Genomic DNA, 23,460 nt, shown 5'->3' on the forward strand with positions numbered 1-23,460 from the left:
AACTCATCCAATGCAGCATATCATTAGGCCTGTCCACAGCAGAATAGGGGTACACATAAGTTTTTTTTCAATAAAGACAATAAACGGTAAGGTATTTGACGTTAGTTTTAGCATGCAATTTACAAAATCCTCACTCTGTACGTTTAAAGTAGCCTAGGCTATAGTCAGTTGAATGACTACATTTGGCTGGCAACAATACACTGGATCGCCGTTGACTTCAATAGCCCCCTCTGGCGGTACTGTCCAGGGTTCTGATTTTGTTCAGTGATCACGCCACGCTTGACGTTTGGCCAACTGAGCTACGCTAGAGGCTGTCAGACAAGACAATCAAAGTCAGTGGAGCATCGAACAGCCGCGCTAGCCTAGATTAGGACGTTACAGTGTGAAAGTTTGTGAGTGGCTTGCCCTCCCTTCTTGGTAACCCTGAAAAACGAAAACATTTTGTTACAATTTAGTGAAGGATTTTGGTCGTCAATAAAGATAAGAATAAACACAGTGGGATTAACTACAACAAGAGAGGTGTGTTTACCAGGAGAGACACAGGCTACCAGAACGTGCTAACAAGCTAGGTAGGTCGAGTTAGCGAGCTAGCTGCATAGCTTAGCAAGCTTAGGATATAGCGTTATTATCTTATTGTGATGAGGGTTGTTCCGGACAAAGTGAGTCCGATTGGGAGCTGGCTGGCGTGAGATTATGCAATGCCATCAGCTGTTTCAGGTTCATTACAGGAACAGCATAGAGTTAACTCCCATAACGGAACTGATTTTACTATTCACTCACACCAGTCGTTATCTTAGGTTTCTATCTTTTGACTCGAAGCAAGGAGAACATTACATCAGGTAAGACCAGGATTTCGCTGCTGTACTAACCGTTTCTGAGTTTAGCATACCAGAATATGAGCAAATGGCACGGGCAAATGTAAGCATCTCCGCTAGTTTGCTAGCTATTTTAACTCCACATTTCGTTTAGATTTGCTCTAACCAATCTTTAGCCACACCACGAACAAGCAAGTACCTTAAAGTTAGTTATGGATCATCGATAGCAGTAATTGAATGATTGTTGTACGGTTTGCCTATGCTAAGCTTGTAGTCTACATTTGCAACAATGTTTACATTTGTTACGAAGTTACCACATATACAGTATGCTAATTCACTAGGTCTAGAGCATAATGTGGGGGTGTGTTACTCAATATGGTTTGTGTTTAGCAAAGTTAGCTGTGATTGCGGTTGGCTAATATGCCAAATAACGTAGTATTAATGTTTCTCTGGTGTAACATGCTCAATTGCTTTGTTATGAACGAATTGATGGGTAGTTATGTAACAGTGTGATGGATACTTGGTTAATTTACAACCTGCAAACAATGTTAGCAACCTGTGTACCCTCCCCAGATGGAAAATAAGGTGGCCACCAGCTCAGCTAGGGGACTGTGTCTGCATGGCTAGTTAGCTGCCTAGTCCAGTAACTTTTCTGGAGTGCTCAATCAGGTGTTAGCATTGGTCTTTTTTTTATTTATTTATTTTTTACCTCTGTTCTAATAGTAACATTAACGTTACCTACCTGAATGATACAATGTTTAACTTTATGTTTTTGGTTCTTTTGGTATAGGCTAGTGTTCTAAATATTGTTTGTTCTGTAAGGAAAACAGTAGCAGTATCATGCCACAGGTGTCAACAACAGCAATTGTCAGTTTTTATATAATATAAAATGAAACAAACAAACAGCTGTTTATTTGATTGTTTAATTTTCACTGTTAAACTACAAAGTGAAAACATTGCCTACATCCTTAAATGCAACATGACATGGTCAGTGGTATGCCTGTAAGATTTCAATTTTGTAGACTTAGTAGTCTTTGAATTGGAAAATGAATTTGACTGGAATCATTTTCCCTTAAAAATATTCTACTTTCAGCTTTGGTGTTAAAAGAATGTAATTGCTCATAGTTTTTGCAAGTTTTCAATAGACAGGCCCTAGGCTATTCCATATACCGAATGGCTTTTGTTATTTAAGTCAGGACAGTACCAGGGTAATGACCCTCCACCCCCAAGCCTACTATGCATGAGTCATGTAGTTTCTCAGTGGCCTTTAGCATGCAAGGGGAGAGTTAGGCTAACCACACGTCACGTTCACAAAACCAGCACAACGGGTTACCACCTCAACGTGTCTCAACAGCCGAAACTGAAACTTCCAGCCACACGGGTGAAAGGGTGAAAACTGTCTTCACGCTGATTCTATCAACTCCAAGTCCTCTTAGAGGGGATGGTTTGTTTGTGTGGTCTGATTGTGAAAATGGCCTGGTTATACTGAGCCTGTTGTTTTTAATATTAGTTCAATGAAATCTGATTAAGTACGCTACAAAGTAGAGATTTTTAGATTGGCACCTCTGGAGCTGTGGAAATCCTCAGTAAATTTTAAGGGGGTATATGTAAGAGGTCCTAATGCTGTGGAGGAGTTCTGTTGTTGTCATAGACTCATTGACTGACTCTCCTCGTCTGGCTTTGTGCGTTTGTAGTCTTTTGAGTTGCTAGCCTATCTTCTAAGCCTCTCGGTAGGATTAGTGAGTCTTTTCTTTCAGCCCCCACTGTCTGACATGAACCTCGACGGTCCGCCACATCTGTTATTGATGTGGCCCACCCCAGGGAAGTCAAGGACATGACCTCGTTTGCCAGACCTGTCTCTCAGTCCAGTGCCCATCCCCACCCCCACCCCACCTGCATTTCCTCCTAATGCACATTGACAGATTTGGTGGTCTTAAATCTTTGGCTTATCCACAGCCTAGAGTTTGATTTCATCTCTGCCCAGCTATAGCCATGCCGTGCGAGTTGATATAGGCTGGTGTTGTGAATCTCAGTTCTGCTTGAGGTGAATAAATAAGACACAAACTTTGAGCTGCTGTGTGCTAGGTTTGTCACAAAATAACAGCTATCCTACACTGAAGCATTAAAATGCACAAGCTTTGCAATACTTGACAATTCCGGCTAGTTTTATTCAGTTTTGGCCGAAATCACTGACTGTTACGTAGGCTGCAATTAAAGGCTGCATTTAAATACTGCATTACTGAGGCTTGTTGTCAGGACATGTTCACCCTTTCTCTCTGGTCTTTTCTACTTTGAATAAGCAAGCTGAATAGAGTGGAAGTCCTCAGGGGTTTCGCCCACGCAAAAGAAAATATGAGGCTCGGAGGAGAACAGGTCTTGTGTGTCCCTTTTAACGCAGACGTGTTTAGTCTCAAAAGAGTGCTTGTTGCAGTTTCTCACTTTGCACCTGATTTTTTCTTGTTTTTTTTCCTTCATTGAATAGGCCTACAATATAGCGCTAACTACAACTTTTTTTGTCCACCCTACACTGGCCCAGTGAAACGTTTCACTTCATTCATGGATCCTCTTTGCCCCATATCTGCCAATGAATGGAGCCAAGTCTGCATGGCTTCTGAGTCAAAGTGTAAAAGCCAGGAGCTGTCTGAACAGCCAGTTTTATTGTCTCTAAAGCAAACAATCCAGCACTTTTTTATCGGAGCCTTATCTTAGTCGTAAAATGTGTGTAGCAGGTCATTCCTCTACGCGGCAAAGGCACCCTGGCTTCCCATGACATAGGTTACTGAAAGGGTTTTCACGTTCAGCCACTTAAAGAAGCAAGCACTTTCACCTATAGTGAGTTTCTGACGTGTGTGTGTGTAGTGAGCATATGTGTGTGTGTCTGTGTGTGTGTGTGTAGTGAGCATATGTGTGTGTATGCTTTATCTGCTCTCCAGGGGAAAGGGTGCCAATGGCCTTGCAAACAGGAAACACAGGCTGAATTTTTCCTGGTTCCCTCCTCTCAGCTGTTAAAGCTAACGTCAGCACAGCCTAAGCAGCTGCTGTGCACAGAGGCTGGGAAGGTAAAGGCTGACGCACCAGGTGAGGGAGGGGGAGGGAGTTAGCGAACGCTTTGAGTGTACATGGGCAGGTGGCTGGTGAGAGTTTGATGCGATAGGGAGAGATGTGGACGACGTAGCTCATCGTTTTGGCTCTACTCTTTTAAAGCATCATCTGATGTTTGTGAGGCGATTCAGTTTGGAATACATCTGATTTGTTGGGTAAGATTATATGAAACCAAACAATATAGAATGTAGAAAAGCATGAACTGTAATTACCTCTCAGAACAAATGCGGGCTACTGATCGTTTATCGTAACAATTCCTTGCGGAGCCCCTCGGCCTTGAGAAAGGCTTTCAACATGGTGGAGATTTTGCCATTAGCTGGCTATCCATTTGGCCTATTTGCATATTTTAGAGGTGTTTTTCTATATTTTTGGCTTAAGAAAATCCGCTATGGTATGCAAATTATAAAATGGACATGATTCTTGATTCTCCTAAAAAAGCTGTGGGACCAAAACATAATGTTGTCTGTGAAATCTGTAAATTGTCTTTGTGTATTTCTAAAAACAAATTTGATGCAGATAAACTCATTTCCATCAACGTAGTCATATTACATGTATGTGCAAATCAAACAGCACCCTTTCAGCACATCATGTATACCAGGGCTCCCTTGAAAAAGAGATTTAAGATCTCAATGGGACTCACCTGGTAAAATAAATGATAAATTAACATAAATAAAGTAAAATATTATTCACATAAGATTATAAGAGAATTTATGATGTTTCAAGTCAGGATTTCTTGTTTGCATGGTCAAAACTACATTCAAAAGTTGGTTGGAAACCCAGCTATTGAGCGCTGTAAGATTGAGTTAAAAACAAAAACAATGGAATTTTCAGAGAAAGGGAAGCCCTTTCATTGCTCTTTGTTCCATAGAATATTGGAGTATATCCAAGCATACATTCCTTGTTTCCTTGGTAAATATGTCACTCCAGGTGGTGGTGAATCTCTGATATTCATTTCAAAGACATGCTGTTAAAGAACAGTAAGCTTACACTTATCTCCGACTGCGAAGGTCACACCAGACTCACTGGGACTCATGTGAGAGGTCGGCCTAGTGCCAGGTGTGTTAGTCTAGATTGGTTTCTGTGATCCGACCCATTTGTGCTGATCTGAACCTCTGTCATATGCTCCATAGTTTCCAAGACGTTGATGTTGGCTGGAAGGTGACTGGTTTCTTTTGTCTTCCCTCCACAGAAAAGCGATGCCCATTACTGGTTATTGATGATGAAGACGATGATGATGATGATAAAGAAGACGACAACCAGGAGCTTTGAGCTCTAGCCGCGAGACCCATCATAGGGAGGCCAATGGAGGAGGCGCAGCGGAGTGTCCAGAAGACCCAGCCGGCGCTGCTGACCATGGGGGGAGTGGAGCTGCACGCGCTAGGGGCACCTCCACCCCGGACGTCCCCACCGGCAGAGCTCCGCGTCCACACCGCCACTGTGGCGGCGTCATCTCCTCATGGCCTGAGGGAGACCGGCTGGGTGGGACCTGGAGGAGGAGGAGGAGAAGAGTCGCTCTCCTCGGACTGCGGGGGGGCATCAGATCTGCAGGACCTGGGCTCGGAGGAGGAAGGCAGCGAGATGGAGGGCAGTGAGGGCACGGAGGTGTCGCCCGTGGGCAGCGGCAGTGGCAGCAGAGGTGCCTGGGATGCCAGCTTGCAGAATGGGCACAGGGGAGACGAGGGCAAGCAGGAGGAGAATAACAATAACAGCAACAGCAGCAGTGCCCATGCCAGCCCTGTACCTGCCAGCACCACCCCTAACTTTACAGGTGAGATGGACATCAGTGTAGAATTTAAAGGTCATTCACCTTATGAGTAACTTTAAACGTCAATATCATGAGTCTTAAGTGCGTGTGGTAGTGTAAACATGCCCTGCGAGTGTAGCACTGTAGCTGCCTGGCAGCTTTAGTTTTAAGTGTTTACTGTTGTGAATGTCCCCATGACTCAGTATGAGCGTGAATAGTGTAATGCGTAATTGTTGTGTAATCCAGTTAATTAGTGTTTCCCTGGTTGCAATGTAACACTAGGATGTTGTGTTTCTGGTAGTCGTAAATCTTGTCTAATTTCCTCCTGTACTGATACTTGTTTGATGTACAATATGTGTTGTTCACCCTTAGTGTGTATTGTATGTGTATTAGTGACTACCCTTGTGTTTTCCTGATTTAGCGTCAGTGTCTTGTCTGCGTTCATGGTTTCTGCTCACTGAATTTGATGTTAATGTTGCGCTTTGGATAATTAAGAAATTTGTAATGATTGTGAATTTGTGACTAGTGAACTTCGAAATCGATTGACACAGGGAACTACTTGGAATGTTATATTTTTGTATCACAATGAAGTATTTTCAAATAAATTGTGATTTATACATGATTGTGGAATGCACAATTATAAACATGAATGCACAATTGTTTTGTATTTGCATAAAATACTGTCATGCAGTTTATTTATATATTTTATTTTCCGTGGTAACCGTGTGTGTGCAGACATGTCTCAGACGCCGTCCCTGTCCTTGACGGAGCAGCTCCGACTGGGTCGGGATGACCCATCTGGGATGGGAGTCAGTGTGGAGTGTCGGATCTGCGGGGACAAGGCCTCCGGATTCCACTATGGTGTGCACGCCTGCGAGGGCTGCAAGGTGGGTCTCTCTCTCTCTCTCTCTCATGACTGAAACGAACAATGTGAGCAAACACGCAGAAGGATCTTTTGAGGTGCTGGTACTGGCCACAGCATTAGATATGAAATACCGCACACAATGGACTGTTCAGACCGCTGAGGTCTGGTAGACGCTTCTGTTTCCACATGGCAGAAATACTGAGGAAGAGTTGCTATCTTATCCCGGATCCTAAATAAAATACACTATATAAACTTTACATACTTCACCTACACACTTTGCACCCTCCCCCACTATAAATTATTGGCAATCCCCACTGCACAGGAAGAAGTTGAGACAAATGTTTCATTACATGTTTTACAATTGTATTTCTATGTGACAAATAAAAATCCTTGAGTGTAGCTCCATATACAGTAACATTAAATAAATTAACGTTTCAAGAAGAATGATACTCGCATGACTGAATCTGACGCAGGTATTGCACCTTACAGAAAGAAAAACTTTATAGTGCAGCCACCTGCTCATTCACAGGCAGCTCTTATCTGGGGTCTTATGGTGAAATGCACCCAGAGTGTATTTTTTTTCAGATCCATGCAATTTGTGCTGTTTCTACATCCATCGTTTTAATAAATGAGAGAAATAAAACAAATTGTAAAATAACTTTAATAGGTCATGGGAATGGTTTGGGTTGTACTACACTTGGTGGATGTTAAGCTGATTGTGAAAGTCTCTGTTCTTCTCCTTTTCCAGGGTTTCTTCCGGCGCACTATTCGTATGAAGCTGCAGTATGATCGCTGCGACCGCACCTGCAAGATTCAGAAGAAGAGCCGAAACAAGTGCCAGTACTGCCGCTTTCAGAAGTGCCTAGCACTCGGCATGTCCCATGATGGTGAGCTGTGTTCCCACGGGTCATAGAATTTCTGGAATGTCAATATATTTTTAATGCAGTATTTTTCTTCACATGCTTCCTATAATACTGCAGCTGTTTCTTCGTCCATACAAAGGCAAACCGCCTTTCTGTACTTTAAAGATCTCAGAAATTCCGCTTTGTAAAGTTAGTCTGTGAAAGTTAGAGAAAAGTCAGGAAATTTGACATTTGACTTGTGGGAGTGGGAACCCTGCAGTGGGAATACTGGGGCCATTCAGTCAGTAGGAACTTCCAGAACCTCAACAGAAACCTCTCTCCATAGCTACTGGCAGACGCATGTGAGTTAGTTTACAGCAGACACAGTTACAGTACGAAACAAAACAAAACTACTTCACAACAAAAACTACACAGCCTGTGAGTTTTGTGTTTACACCTTTTCTGCAGTCTTGCCACAATTACAAGGAACTTAACCAATAACCACCCATTAATGTCTTAATGTTCATGCCTTGTGCCATTGTCAATACTTCCTGAAAGGAGTTGATCATGGCTGCTGCATTACATTATTGCATTTAGTTTGTTTTGGTCCTCAGTTCTCCATCCTCAGGTCTAAACGCTCCCTGCACACCATGGGAATGTGCTTTTCAGTTTTCAGTTATTCTCACTCTGCCCTCTAGTGGCATTATGTGGTATGGCATGACATCACCTACATAATTTAGAACAGAAAGCCAGGGAGGAGAGAATCCGAAGCAGGCAGATCAATGTATACACGTAGCAGGATAAACATATGAGTAAAATGTGACCTTTGTCCATGATACAGACATAAAAGATGGCAGGCTATATATCTGAAGTTAATGGTGGCTAAATTAGTGGATGAGTAATTATTGTATGTGGTTGGCATTATGTTTTGACTGCCCTTACCCTGATCCTGCCCACAGCGATCCGGTACGGGCGGATGCCAGAGGCGGAGAAGAAGAAGCTGGTGGCTGGGCTGCTGGCGGGAGAGCAGAGCGTCCAGAGTCCCGGCGGCTCTGACCTCAAAACCCTGGCCAAGCACGTCAACACTGCCTACCTGAAGAACCTCAACATGACGAAGAAGAAGGCCCGCAGTATCCTCACTGGCAAGACCAGCTGCACCTCGGTACTCGAGAACCCCTCCGGAGAACAGATCAACCATGGTCTAGAACAGAGGTCTTCAGCATTTTTCAGGCCAAGGACCCGTTGGCTAATAGAGGTCTATAAAGATCTGTTAGCCTGTATATTGTAAGAAATTGGGTTGCCAGGCCAACAATGTGTACTTTGTAATGGTATTAAAAAATACCATTAAAAAACAAATTATTAACAGATTCATATTTTTATTGAATATGTCTTTTTTTTAAAGAAAATAATTGGGATTACATAATTTAGTGCACCCGTGTTGAAAATCTCTAGTCTAGAAGCTTTCTTATCCCATCACTTAAGGCCAGTTCACACTGCCCCAGCAAACAGCAACAAACTCCAGTGCAGTGAACCTGGGGCCTATTGCACAAAAGCAGAATTAAGACATCCGGGATAAGTTACTGAGCTGTGCTCAATGAAACCAAAACAAGAGCGTACAGGCATAATTGGTTGCACAACGAGCAAGCCAGGATGAGCAGACACGGATTCATCAAGCCAGGTGAAACCTATCCTGGATAAGTGCGCGCTCATGGCTCCCTCAAATAGACCCTGTCACCAATCACAGATTCACCATGGCAACTAGAGCGGCTTCATTGCTTCTTCTACGGTGTCTACGGTGTGAAGTAGGTAGCGATAGCCTTTTCACAACAGCAACAAACAGCAACACCTCTGTTTAGGAGAATATTGCAACTAGTGCCGCAACCACCACACGCGAAATTGTTAGGCACCCCCGTGACGTCGCATGACAGGTCGGAAATGACGAGTATATAAAAGTTAATTAATGATCACAAATGTTTAAATAATGACAGTGGGTCTAGGTATATGTGATAACAATGTGTAGTGGGCAGTGGAATAACTATTGGTTTCCGTTTGTGGTGACTGCTGACTGAGATAAGGGATGAGATTAAATAGATCCTGGAACTTCACACAGCTCCACAGAATAAATCGCCATGGTAACTTATACCATTACATATCCTGCTGCCCCCTATCCTGCTTTTGTGCAACTGGATCACAGATAAATTGAGCCAGGATAACCAAGATATCCCGGCTTAATCCCTTATCCTAGTTTTGTGCAATAGGCCCCTGGAGTTCCTTTGGCCAAGTAATATCATGCCAAGTAATATAAAAGAGGTCACTTATTGTCATTATGCTGGAGTCTGTGTAATGTTAATGTAGAAACAGCCCTCTCTGCTCTTTGATAAATGTGTGTTTGTGTCCATAAGTTTGTATGTATTCTACTGCATCCTTAATATTTGTGTCCCTGCACCATTTTCTTCCATGTGGACATAAATAGATGGTTAAAGTGTGTGTGTGTTTGTGTGTCAGTACTCGATGTCAGACTCATTCTGCTGCCCTGTCCTGTCTTTTCTCCTTGACAGCCGTTTGTGATCCACGACATGGACACGTTGTGGCAGGCTGAGAACGGCCTGGTGTGGAACCAGCTCAATGGTGCCCCGCCCAACAAGGAAATCGGCGTCCACGTGTTCTACCGCTGTCAGTGCACCACCGTTGAGACAGTCAGGGAGCTCACAGAGTTTGCCAAAAACATCCCAGGCTTCGTGGACCTCTTCCTCAACGACCAGGTAACGGCATGCTACTTCGCTTGGACTTGGTCTAGGGCTGGGATAAACGATTATTTTTTAAACGATTAATCTAGCGATTATTTTTCTGATGCATCGATTAATCTAACGATTCATTTTTTCAGTCCGATTCGATTTCGATTCAATTATCAATTATCTCCCCATTAATTCACTAATAGCAACTTATACATGTTTATTTACACATCTGAATGAAAAAAAACATGAATTCTTTAACATTGCAATATATGGTTATTGCTCTTAAGATTCCAAAATAAAAGACTATACAAGTGCAAAGTAATGCATTCTTAGTCAGAGGTAGCATTCAATAAAGTTCAGTAGTGTATGTCTAATTGAGTGCCTGTCATATTAAGACGTTCGTGTGGGAATCCTTGCAATTAACATTAACACAGTTAAAAGGCTGCTGATGTGTGGATGCAATTCATAACATAGTTAGTTCAAATGTCTTGGAAAACACTTTTCCATTTACATCGGGATTTTGCAAACATTCAGAGTCAATAAAATGAGCCCTGCATGAGTAACGAATAAGCAGCTGCAAGTAAGCATTCTAAACTTGACACCCAAACAGTATTCTAACGTTAGCTTTGAGATACTGCTTGATTGCATACTGTAACTTAACTTAGTTTAGTCTCCTCAATGTACTATGTTGTGATAAGACCTTAGCAGAGTTTACTTTAACTTTAATTCAGCCGTTTTAATGCTGACTTAAGGTGCGCTCACCCCGGAAGTGACCTCGGCAATCTTCTCGTTCGCCTTCCGAGTGACTGCCAAGCTCTGGCGGTCATCCGAAATTCATAGAACCGCGGTTACATACGTAACAATTGTTCTATTTCATTTCTACTGACCGCCAGAGGCGGTGCTTTCAGCACCTGGATGACAAATTCCAACAGGGTCACGAGGAAGATCTACATACCCTTTTAATGGCTTGAGAGGGTGGCTGTGGCTATTGACCCTATAAAACCTTGCAAATGTGCAAGTCGATGCCCATGAGGCCGCCATGCATATGTCGGAAAGTGGGACTCCGCGTAGTACTGACCATGACCCAGCTACACTCAGAGTTGAGTGACCACGAACGCGAGGTGGAACCGGTAAGCCACTATCAGAGTAGGCATAGCTGATGGCCTCCACGATCCACTTGGATAGCCGTTGCTTGGACAAAGCCAGGCCCCGCGCATGTCCAGTGTGGCAGATGAATAATGAATCTGACTGCTGGAGGGCAGCGGTCTGTTCCATATAGGCTTTCAATACTCGGACTGGGCATAGAAGAATGTCACCTTGCCCCGGTTCCTCCCCCTGGGCTGGGGGCTCGAATGCTCCCAGACTGAGCGGCTGGTTAGCATACGTTGCAGAGAAGGTTTTAGGTAAAAATGCCGGGTTCGGCCACAGGGTCACCCCTGTGCCATCGGAAGTCCATTGTAGGCACTCCCGGCTGACAGACAGCGCGTGTAGCTCTCCCACTCTCTTCGCCAATGACATGGCTAGGAGAAAAGCAGTCTTCAAAGACAACCATTTTAATCCTGACCTCCCCAGAGGTTCAAAAGGGTGCCGACACCGTGCATTCAGCACCAGCGGCAAGTCCCAGGAAGGTATCATCCTTGAGGTATCAGCCTCAGTCGCTGAGCACCCTTGAGAAAACGGGTCACCAGACTATGGGATCCCACTGTAACTCCCTCTACCTTGTTATGCCTAGCTGATATTGCAGCTACATACACCTTGATAGTGGATGCCGCCAGTCCGTCATCAAACCGCGATTGTAGAAAACTGAGGATAGCTCCTGTCCATGTTCTTGGCACCATTGTATAAAAAGCTTCCACCTATTAGCGTAAAGCGCATTAGTGGAAGGTGCCCGTGAGTTGTGGATAGTCTGTACCACTGCAGGGTCACATGCCCCTAGCAGTGGTTCAGGCCCTTCAGAGGCCACACCCAAAGTTGCAATCGTGCTGGGTTCGGATGCCAGATCCGGCCACCCAGCTGAGAGAGGAGGTCAATGCGCACAGGGAGACGCCAAGGCTGTCCGTCCAGTAGGCTGCATAGCACCGGGAACCAGACTCTCCCTGGCCACCTGGGGGCTACAAGCAGCACTTGGTGGCCCTCCCAGAGAATCCTCTCTAGAGTGGGTAGTATGAGCGGGAGTGGGGGGAATGCATATAGGAGCTGCTGGGGCCACCCATGCGGCAGCGCATCCTGGCCCAAGGGGCTTGTTGACTCCCTGAGTGAGAACCAGAGGGGGCAGTGTGTTGTGGCTTGAGAGGCGAAAAGATCCACCTCCGCTCTGCCATATTGGTGCCAGATGGCGTGCACCACTTCTAGGTTCAGCCTCCATTCCCCTGGATCGGGGTGTTGCCTGGACAAGAAGTCCACTGTGACATTCCGTGTGCCTGGGATGTGCATTGCCCTCAGGCTCAATAGCCGAGGGTAGGCCCATGAGAGTAGCTGCTGAATCAGCCTCAGGGATGCTAGAAACCTTGTGCTCCCCTGGTGGTTGATATGGTAAACCACTGACATGTTGTCTGTCCTTATAAGGACATGTCTCCCTGCTAAGACTGGCAGGAAATGCTCGAGAGCAAGAGCGACTGCCTGTAGCTCCAACAAATTTATGTTTTGTTCCCTCTGTCAAGGGTCCCATGTGCCTTGGGCAGTTCTGCACTGCCAAACAGCCCCCCATCCGGCCAGGGATGCGTCGGTCTCTACCACTTCTCTGCGAGAAGGTATGATCCCTAAACGAACCCCGGCAGTCAGGAACGAATGCTTCTTCCATGGCTGTAACCCTTTTAGGCAACTGGCGGTAACAGTCACCAGTCTGTGCCTGTGGTGCTTTGGATGAAACCCTAGCCTGTTCATCCATATTTGGAGAGGCCTCAAAGAAAAGAAGGCCCAGGGGGACTACGGAAGAAGCTGCTGTAAGCATGCCCAACAGCGCCTGGAAGGACCTGAGCGTCAGAGCTCGGCCTCTCCTGAATCACACTATGCAGAGGAGAATCTCACCTACCCTCCTCTGAGATGGGGTTGCCCTCATTGTCTGCGAGTCCAGTTTCGATTCCAATGAACACCGTCTGCTGGCTGGGGATTAGGGAGCTCTTCCCGAAATTCACAGTTAGCCCTAGCCTGGTGACATGAGCGACTAGCAGGGCTGAGTCCCTTAATGCCTCTGGCTTCTCTGTTCCCAGACAAGGGCAATCATTTAGGTAAGGAAGGATGCGCATACCTCTGCCTTGAAGCGGAGCCAGGGCTGCTGCAGCAAATCTTGTGAAGGTCCGGGGGGCCAGAGAGATTCCGAATGGCAGGACCCGGAACTGGTAAGACCTCCCCTCGAAAGCGAAGCGGAGGAATTGCCTGTGGTGAAGTGCAATTGGAATATGAAAATATGCATCTTTCAGGTCTATGGTTGTAAACCAGACGTCTTGCTTGACGCTTTGTAATACCTCTGCTGTGTGAAGCATATGGAATTTGAAAACCTTTAGATGGCTGTTCAACGGCCTTAGATCCAGTATGGGGCGAAGTCCACCCCCCCTTCTTTGGAATTAAAAAATATGTGTATAGAACCCACTGTCTTGTGATGGTGACCCTAGTTGCTGGAGGGCCCGAACCTCCTGGCGTAGGGCCAGAGCCTTGCCCTGGTCCTTCATCAGTCATTTTGACCCCTTGAAACCTCGGCGGTCGGTGCTTGAACTGGATGGTGTACCCTTTTGACAGGGTTGACACTACCCCAGGGGTCTGCTGTATTCACTTCCCAGTAATTGAGCTGTTCTCTGGTGAAACGTCCGACCGCCGGCCTGTAGACGTCACTGTCTACCTCCTCGCCCCCTCCTATTCCGAAAGGGGCAATATTCAGGCGTGCGCCGTTCCCTGTGAGAGGGTTGGTTGTCAGCAGGCCGGCGAAACCGCTCTGGCCTTGTTGACCCCTGTGCAAAGGTCCGCCTTATTGGCTGAAGAGTATCACCCGCCGTAGTGGGCCTCTGTCCCCGAACGGATGCACGGCGCAGGCTAGCAAACTGCTGCCTGGTTTGCGTTACCTGTAGGCTGCGTTCGAGCGTTTGCTGTGCGGCAGGCCCAAAGAGTTGTCCAGGAACCACCGTGAGACAACGAAGGGCTTTCCTGCAGGGCTCAGACAATGGTGACTGAGCCAGCCATATCTGTCGCCGTGTCAGGGTCAGGGACGACATTAGTCTCCCCAGTTCCCTTGTCATGTACCCAAATGCTTTCAGTGAGGCCTCACTCGGCACTTCTGCCGACTGGTCTGCTCCAGAGGACTGGAGGGTCTGTGACAGGGACAGTATAAGGTGCGACATTGAGTTGCCTATGCGCGCAACCCGCGCCGCTGAGTCATAGCTCTTCCCAATAAGCTCGTCAGTCAGGCGACACTGTGGCCGGGGACAACGTGCATCTGGCCTTAATGCCTCATCAGGTGAAAGGATAAGGGCGGCAAGTGCCGGCTCTATAAACGGCATGCGGTCCAGCCCATGACTGGCTGCATCCTGCATACTAGCCAGGGTTCTGCAGTCGCTGGGGAGATGGGAGAAACGTCTGGGGTCAGCCCAGCATCTCTGTAACTCCTCAATGAAAGGAGCTGAAGGAGGCACGCTAAAAGATGCAGTAGAAGGGGCCTACCTGCGCTGGTGCTGCATCTAAGCCCAGGCGTGCCAGCGCTATCTTCACAGCGGGTTTGATCGCTGATGTGTGGCTAGCAACTGAGCCCTTCTGTGAGCTGTGTCCAGAAGCATCCTGGGTGTACGAGCCATAAGACTCTACATCTCCCAGATCATCCGCCCACTCATCAACCGTCGATGTGCTCTCTATCAGAGCCTCGGAGAGCCCATCCTCCTCTCGGGCACCCCCAGCTGGGGACAGCACAGGGGGCTGCTCTGATGAAGACCTTGAAGCGGCTGCTGCGTGATCGCCAGCAGGCTGTGCTCCCCTTGTAGATTAAGGAGCATCGCTTTAATCGGAGTGAACTCCGAAGCCATGTCTTCTACCTTCTGGTTTAAAGGATCTGGCGTAGGGAGTTTAAGCCTCCTCTTAGCAGAGGCCTCCCGTGTGTCTGCTCTGCTTTTTTGGGGATCCCATGCGGCTCCTTGCAGGGGGTGGTTGGGAGTTTAACCCCCATTCTAGTTGGGCTAGCCTAGCAGTCCTTGCAGCTACGCTCAGGCAACTGCAATTCATGCAAGCCTGGTCTGTCAAACCCTGCCTTAAGTGTTCCATGCCCAGACAGCTTGGACACTTATCGTGGCCATCCTCCAGTTCCAGAGGGGTCCGGCTGTCGACACGAATCATAAACATGCCTCAAACAATAGCTTAATTCACAAATAAACGGTTGGCCTATACTACCAACAACAACAAATCAGGGAGGCTATCAAATGCAGTAGGCTAAACAAATATGCGCAAATAAGGAGCTTAACACGCTCACCTCGCCACCCTAGTTTATAAATAAGAAACAGAAGAGAGCGTTTGAAAACGCGAACAAACAATCTCATAAACGTGAAATTAGCACTTCCAATACAAAAGCGGAATTCGCTTGAATTCTAACTCACTTAGGAAGATGTTGCGGAAAACACAAGATCCGTCATTAACTCAAGAAGCCCGCGAGACCGCGAAAGCATTTCATTAAACAAAAATGTATTTAAGGCACCCTGAATCGCTAGAAGGCGAAAAAACACCCAAACGATTCCACATAGGCCTAGTTGCCGCAGTAGAGCGAGCTCACTCGTAACGGTATTAATAAAGAAAAGTGTACTTACCGATCATAATAGAAAGTCACGTAGACAAATCGCAGTCTTATAAGAGGGCGAGAAAATCGCAGCTCCAACTGTACGGTTTGAAAAGATTCCAGCGTTCGTCCACGAAAATATGCCAACACTCTAAACAACCTGCTTCCACACGAGAAGATTTCAAGAGGTCACTTCCGGGGTGAGCACACCTTAAGTACCAGTCATGCGTCACCCCATGTCACGAGTGACTTTGTTGATATAAACACTCGACCTGAACGTGCATGTGATTGAAATCCAGGTGCTGAAAGCACCTGTAAATAAGCCAAACCTTTACCTGTGTGAAATGGTCTGTTTTTCACTTAGCTACGACAAGAGTTGCACATTCATTTCATTAACTGTTTGTCTGTTTGTGTGTGTGTAGGTGACTCTTCTGAAATATGGTGTTCACGAAGCCATTTTCGCCATGCTGCCATCGCTCATGAACAAAGACGGCCTGCTGGTGGCCAACGGGAAGGGTTTTGTGACGCGGGAGTTCCTTCGCAGCCTCCGCAAACCCTTTAGCGAGATCATGGAGCCCAAGTTCGAGTTTGCCGTCAAGTTCAATGCCCTAGAGCTAGACGACAGTGACCTCGCTCTGTTTGTGGCAGCCATTATTCTGTGTGGAGGTGGGCACAATGGGACCTTTATTTCCCTCCTTTCTTAAGATGACTAGAAAGACAACTGTAACTATCACGGCATGCACACTTATCAACGATAAGGAAAGTCTCGAAATGATATCACTCATGTTCTTTTTGTGATTTGCAACATTTGATGGATTCTTTTTCTATTTCGCTCTCAAAATCGCTCTGAAACCAAATCCTCTTATGCCAAACGATATCGTTCTTCGTCGTTTTAGTATGTGTTTTTTCATGACATTGTTCTAGTTAACCATAGCGATACTTAAGCCTATAGTTTTTACTGTTGTCAATATAAATATCATTGCCAGTGCGGGTCTTTCATCTGTAGGTAGTGCAACAGAAGTCACAAGTCAAATGGAGCAGTTGTTTGTTGACAGAAAAACACACTCAAGTGTAAACACTGTCTTAGTGTATTTGAGGCTAGTCAACAGACAGATGTGATTTGACTTTTAGCCATCTTCAGCATTGTAAATTAAGAAAGAGTTTGTTTTTCTATTAAAAATACATAATAAAAAAAAACAGATGTGATTTTCAGGATTAATCCAGAATTCTGGATTTTCCTACCTGAAAATGAGATCACACAAATCATACAGATCCACCATTTTTTTTTAGGGGGGATGGTACTCCAACTAATCTGCTAAATGAAAAAATATAAATGTTTCTCTACCCTCACATTCTATTTTGTAGACCGTCCAGGCTTGATAAACGTGAAACAGGTGGAGCAGATCCAAGATGGCATCCTGCAGGCCTTGAACCAGCACCTGCAGCTGCACCACCCGGACTCCCTCCACCTCTTCCCCAAGCTGTTGCAGAAGATGGCCGACCTGCGGCAGCTAGTCACAGAGAACGCCCAGCTTGTGCAGATGATCAAAAAGACGGAGTCGGAAACGTCGCTCCACCCGCTCCTGCAGGAGATCTACAAGGACATGTACTGAAACTGAGCTCCATGTGGACTGACAGGGACAGGTACTGAGGGACCATCTGACCCTCAGACATGGGAGTTCAGTACTAAGAATTGGGGATTTTTTTAATTTTTTTTTAGATCATATATTGAGTTTTACAGACAATGTCACAATTTTGTTCTTGCAAATGGAAATTTCTACCTGAAGCAGGTCTCACGGTTACAGTCCTTACATCCCTCCTGTTTATCAGCTTGAAGATACATAAGTGTTTTTTTGTTTGGTTGTGTGTGTGTGTGTGTGTGTGTGTGAGAGAGAGAGAGAGGAGGGAATGTTCATCATATATATTTTTTTTATGTTGATAATGTTTTTAAAATGTTAATCATATAAGCTTAAAGAAACTAGTTGAGTTGGCTACTAGGTGAACGTGGTTAATCTATACTAAAGATCAGGGAGTGGAGTGACACAGTGCTAGGACTGCCTGTAGTCCTTCAAGGTTTTCTCCTATCACTTTCTTTAACTTTCTCAGAGTTTTAATACCGTAAAAGCACACAAACTTTTTAATGATAGACGACAGAAAGATGTGAAAGGTGTGTTTCTGTTAAAGTAACATAGCTGGTTTAATATCACCACAGATCATCGTGCTGATGTTATTCACAATAACGCACACCCCACACTCGCTTATTTGCTTTTTTACTAGTGTAACAGTTGCGAAAAACCAGTTATAAAAAGAAGTCCAAAATCCCAGATAGCAAAATCAGATTGTCAGATAGCGGACCGCTGGTGGTATGCCGTCGGTGGCGTGCTACTTCTGGTCCGCCGTTGGACCACCATCTCTTTAAATGTAACTTGCCATGAATATTAAGAAATGATATATGGAGTATAACTGAACAAGTGAAAAAGATTTTAGACCAATAATGGCAAAATATTGGGCAATTTGTCTGCAACCCGCCAGCGGACCGCCAGAGAACCGATGAGCAAAATGCCAGTGAATCGCCAGCTATGCCCCCAATGGACCGACAGTGGTCCGCCAGCCTCTTGCTATCTGGGATATTATTTCAATGTTGTTTGATCTTAACCTTGGCTTTTCCCCCCAACAAAAGAGCAGGGTAAATAATACAATTCTGAAAATTGTTATACCACCAGTGGCTTTTTGCTACCCAACAAAGTTATGTTAACTTGACAGTGAAATGGTACAAACGTCAAAACTAGGTGCATTTCAACCAATCCGATTGTGTGGCTGGACCTAACTGTTGTATGGACATATATTTAAAACGTGTTTTAGTCCTGAGCATGTTTACAAGCAGGAAACTGAAGGGAAGGAATGGGACTTGGAGTATGATGATGAGAAGGAAGAGGTGGAGGAGCATCTACTGTGGATCAAGTAAATCCAGGAGGTGGTATGCGGCTGGAGTCGTGGATGGGGCACAACTGACAGGAAAGCAATTGGATTCAGCTCTCTTAGTCATGCTGCACAATATGTAAAACACACAAACGTGTTTTATCTCGGTGATCTATGCAGAGTTACATTACAACTGACTTACACTTTTTACATTTTCTCATTAAAAAAAGAAAATCTATGATGGACACGTTTTGATTTGTGTGGTTTTCACTCAAGTAGTGTTTGGTCCTCTCACTTATCACATCAGCACAAAGTCAATGCTATCAGCCCTTGGTCTTTTTGAACTTTGGTTTCAAAAACAAGTAGAATTTTTATATATTTTTTTAATTGTCCTCTCTGTATGTGCAATATCAGACTGCCCTTGCCAGTCTGTTAATTAAAAGGGTTACCAATATGATTAGTGGAGCAAGTTTCATGTTTAGTAGTACTCATATATTTAGTTTGTTAGGACCACTATTACCATGTTTGGGTTCTCTTATCTTGTCTCACTGACGAGACATTGAACGTTCTTCTTTTGTCATGCTGAGCCAACAGAAATGGGATTATGGCGTCTTTGAACAATTATCAATTATTAGTCGTGCATATTTTTTAAATAAATAATGATGACCACAGACTGTAACAAGGACAGTACTATTTTTTACATTTTTACATTGGAACTTCAAATTATGTTTATATATATATATATATATATATATATATATATATATATATATATATATATGATATCACTCATGTTCTTTTTGTGATAATATATATATATATATATATATATATATATATATATATATATATCACTATGTTCTTTTGTGATATATATATATATATATATATATATATATATATTCTTTTTTTGTGATATATATATATATATATATATATATATATATATATATATATATATATATATATAATACACATACGTATATAGAAAGGGAGAGAGAGGTTGTTAAAGGAGAGATATGGGTCAATGGATTAAATGATGAGACACCAGAAGAAGTTACAGTTGAGTTCAAATAAGTAGCATTGTGTTAAAGTAAATGCAAAATCGTTCTAATAGTTTTTATTTCCACATTTCAAATGTAATAGAAACATTCCACATTCAATTCCAACAAACAAATTATTTATTCACAGGAAGTAAAGAAAATGAATATTAGTCTGTTTAGTCTCTTGACATTTTTCTCTTCAACCTCAAACAGCTGACAAACTGAAGATTTTTTTTCAAGATCTAACTTCACTTTAACTATTTAGTTGCAGACCCATTGTTTTGGCACCTTTGAGGTATTTATGCCCAGATAATTCCACAGCTCCTGTTTTGCTTTAGAAACTGTATTTTTCACCCCACAAGTTTTCAATGGGGTTGAGGGTAGGTGATTGAGCTGGCCACACCACTTTACGTTCTTAAGGGTTAACACGTGTTCATTCACAAATTCACGTTCCCCCTGATGTCGTTTTGCGAAACTAAAAAATCTCAACTGTGCAATTGTGAATTCACCTAGACCTAATTGATGTTGTCTTGGAAAGTTATTACTTGTTCATCAGTTGTTTCAGTTAGCATTATATTTCCCATGTGTTGCTGATGGTTAACGTTTTCATAACTAAAAGGCACTCAGGGAGCACCCAAATGCTGCCAAATGCAGCCATTAACACTGAGTCTGAAAGTGAACCTAGGCTAAATATTTTGAGCTTCTCATTGATGAGTGTTCACATTTTTTGGAGCATATAGAGCATTGTTGTTCTGGTTTATTAGCACGAGAACAAATGGCTTCCAGACGGAGATCGGGCACCTATCGCTTTAGTTGGGAGAGTGTGATTATTGCAGCCTCAGATGGCAGAAAAGCACTACCAAAGATCCTTAATATACATTTATCAACCGTCTCTGGCACTACCATCTGAAAGAAACTGAGAGCATATGGAATTGCAATTCTTGAGAAGCAATCAGTAATTTACGGAACCCTAGACGGCTCATTGCAAAATATTTTTTGGTATACAGATGCTGGTCATATAATTAGAATATTGTGAAAAAGTTGATTTATTTCAGTAATTCCGTTCAAAAAGTTAAACTTGTATAATGTATACATTAATTCCACACAGACTGATATAGACTATTTCAAGTGTTTATTTCTTTTAATTTTGATGATTATAACTGACAACAAATGAAAACCCCAAATTCAGTATCTCAGAAAATTAGAATATTGTGAAAAGGTTAAATATTGACGACACCTGGGGCATCATTTATAAAATGTTGCGTAGAAACCATCCTTCATTTGATCTTAGATCATTTCTGAAATGATCGTAAGTGTGATTCAGAGAAAACGAACGTACGTGTCAAAAGTAGAACACTTGCTGTATTGTAATGACTCATTGATCCAAATGGTTTGCTGTGTATTTTGTGTGCGGCAGGGGCGGAGCTTGAGGGGGTGCGGGAGGTGCGGCACGCCCCGGTGCGAGGGCACCCCTCCCCCACCTCCGGGTAAGGTGGGACGGGCCTCTCCCACAGCACAAAGCCAGAGGAGCTAAGATCATGCAAACGGTTTCTTTTCAATCATTTTCATCAGAGTGGGACGTATTAGGCTTATAGGTTGCCCCAGTCAGGACGAGTTATGACTCACGGTTGCTGAAAAGTTTTGAAATTTACTTTGATGATTTAGTAGGTGTAAAATATTGAATAAAATGTTCTGCTGTATGACTGTCTTTATTTTAACTCTCATATTGAACTTTACGACGTGCAAATTTACAAAATTGGATCAACGATATTGTCTCCTACAGGCGTCAATGAGAGAACACTTACACTTACATGATTTTGGTTTCGATTTTCTAATTGGAGTAAGTCTTTGTGACAACACGTCATGATACATTTGATAATGTTCGATCGTTGTTTTGGTATGAAGCATCTTTTACGTAGCCTAATGAATGCGCCATAGACATAATATACATAGACGCCGCATTGGCTGCTGGAAACAAGAAATGCGGCCGCCATCTTGGACCGGTCATACTCCTCATTGCGTTGCAGCAGAAGACACAAGATGACAGCACTGTGCAGCATGTTCCTTCTCAAATCGGCGGACCATACTCGGGGGATTTACTTTTCACAAGTAAGATTTAACATAACCGTACTATTGGTTGTATTTTGTGAATAGAATATTACCAGAGAGCTGAGAAGGAGCAATCTGTGATATTACTGTATGAAAATCGTAGCCATCTAGCTAGGCTATGTTTACTCTGTGTTCACCCGGCTATGAACTGAGACTTGATAAGTCATATTCCATAACACTGACTTAGATTACAACTGACACTAGAAGGCTATTGTAGAAATAAATCATACTAGATTTGGCCGGCGAATTTTACACAAGTGGCACAGACTAGCCTATTGGGCAATCGCTAGCTGCTACTTGTAGCCTAAGTGTGTTGGTGGTAGCCTCACTATTTCCTGAATAAAGTAACTTTTCAATAGCTCAACTTCTTTATTTATCAAGTAGCTTAGCCAGACAAGCTACACTTTTCTTGTCATGTGAAATTAGCACAATTTAAAGTAGCTTCCTATGTAGTGAACTAGCCTACTGCTGTGTTTGTGTTAGGCTACTAATACATTTGACTGGGTGGTAGTTTTGTGTAGTGTTTTATTCATGGCAGAGTAACTGATAGTTTAGCTCACTAAAATTTCGAAGTAGCTTGCCCAACACTGTATTATTCACATGTCATTTACCCTAACAAGAATAAGATGCCTCTCAAATTCCTTTTCATTCATTTATTTATTATTTTGTATCTCTCCAGAACAACTGCCTTGTTCAAGAAGACTGTGAATGAACTGAACGGTCTCCTCACACCCCTGGAACTGAGGAAGGTGCAGCTCTTCATTGCAGTACTGCAGGGCATCTGCTACACTGTGACTGAATGTTTGATTTATGAGCTCCACCCTCATGACCTGCATTTGCCACTCTGTGTCCCATTTTCCCATCGTCTGGTTGACTCAGTCCTCTTTTATGGAGTTTACCCAGTTTACTATGCCATCTTATTTGCCCACCTGCTGTCTGAAGCACTTTTGTTCTCAGCCAAAGTGTACCCAAGCAATTTTAGCAAGGTGGGAACATACAAAATGACATGCACCAGTTGTCGAAATCATAGAACCAACTGCATGACGGTCACTCTGTCTTACTGAGCCTGTGAAGACACTCCCTGATTCTTTACTGATTGCAATGAACGGGTTGATCTTAGCAGTTTCTAAAATGTTTCTTAATTCCTTTTTATTTAATCTCTTCATTGGGGCTGGAACCTTTCTGTGAACTGTAAATAACAGATGCTGTTGATGAACCCATTGACACTGTACAAGTGACAAGTCACCTTGAATCACGTCTTGAATTGATGAACTGTTACACTTACTATGCCAAACCAATGTCTGTTTTTTAAGGATCAGAAACAAACCTACAAACTTGCACTTTACAATATTTATGGAACTTGTCTAACAAATGCTGTTGATATTGAACCCAGTTACTCCATTTCCTTTATGCCACACCAATGTCTGTTCATCACTTTATTTTTGATGGCACTGAACTGAAAATGTTAATGGATTTTTTTCTGTAAATTTAACTCATTAAAACTTGTATCAAACCAGTTTTTGTCTATGCTGTCAAACGT

At 43.7% G+C, this 23,460-nt stretch overlaps 1 protein-coding gene across 2 annotated transcripts; it reads left to right on the forward strand.

The window, feature by feature from the left end:
• The first annotated feature begins 295 nt into the window (after nt 1-295).
• Nucleotides 296-19,006, forward strand: ppardb (peroxisome proliferator-activated receptor delta b). Of its 2 annotated transcripts, none has more exons than XM_048240774.1 (8): nt 296-839; nt 5,107-5,685; nt 6,397-6,548; nt 7,275-7,413; nt 8,328-8,623; nt 9,927-10,130; nt 16,272-16,515; nt 17,215-19,006. In XM_048240774.1, exons 2-8 carry the CDS (start codon nt 5,220-5,222, stop codon nt 17,460-17,462), a joined length of 1,749 nt encoding a protein of 582 aa, XP_048096731.1. In that variant the 5' UTR covers nt 296-839; nt 5,107-5,219; the 3' UTR covers nt 17,463-19,006. The 2 variants fall into 2 exon arrangements, with proteins under 2 accessions (XP_048096731.1, XP_048096732.1); XM_048240775.1 differs by having other exon boundaries at nt 298-839; nt 8,328-8,530.
• Nucleotides 19,007-23,460: the final 4,454 nt, after the last annotated feature.

This window comes from Alosa alosa, chromosome 4 (assembly GCF_017589495.1).
Source record: "Alosa alosa isolate M-15738 ecotype Scorff River chromosome 4, AALO_Geno_1.1, whole genome shotgun sequence".
NCBI classification, from domain to species: Eukaryota; Metazoa; Chordata; class Actinopteri; order Clupeiformes; family Clupeidae; genus Alosa; species Alosa alosa.

What these genes read in the sequence shown, in the direction of transcription:
- ppardb (XM_048240774.1), top strand. Translation starts at nt 5,220, where the DNA reads ATGGAGGAGGCGCAGCGGAGTGTCCAGAAGACCCAGCCGGCGCTGCTG. An exon ending in GGACCCGTTGGCTAATAGAG is followed by an intron (nt 8,624 to 9,926) that starts GTCTATAAAGAT and finishes TCTCCTTGACAG; the next exon opens with CCGTTTGTGATCCACGACAT. An exon ending in ACCTCTTCCTCAACGACCAG is followed by an intron (nt 10,131 to 16,271) that starts GTAACGGCATGC and finishes GTGTGTGTGTAG; the next exon opens with GTGACTCTTCTGAAATATGG.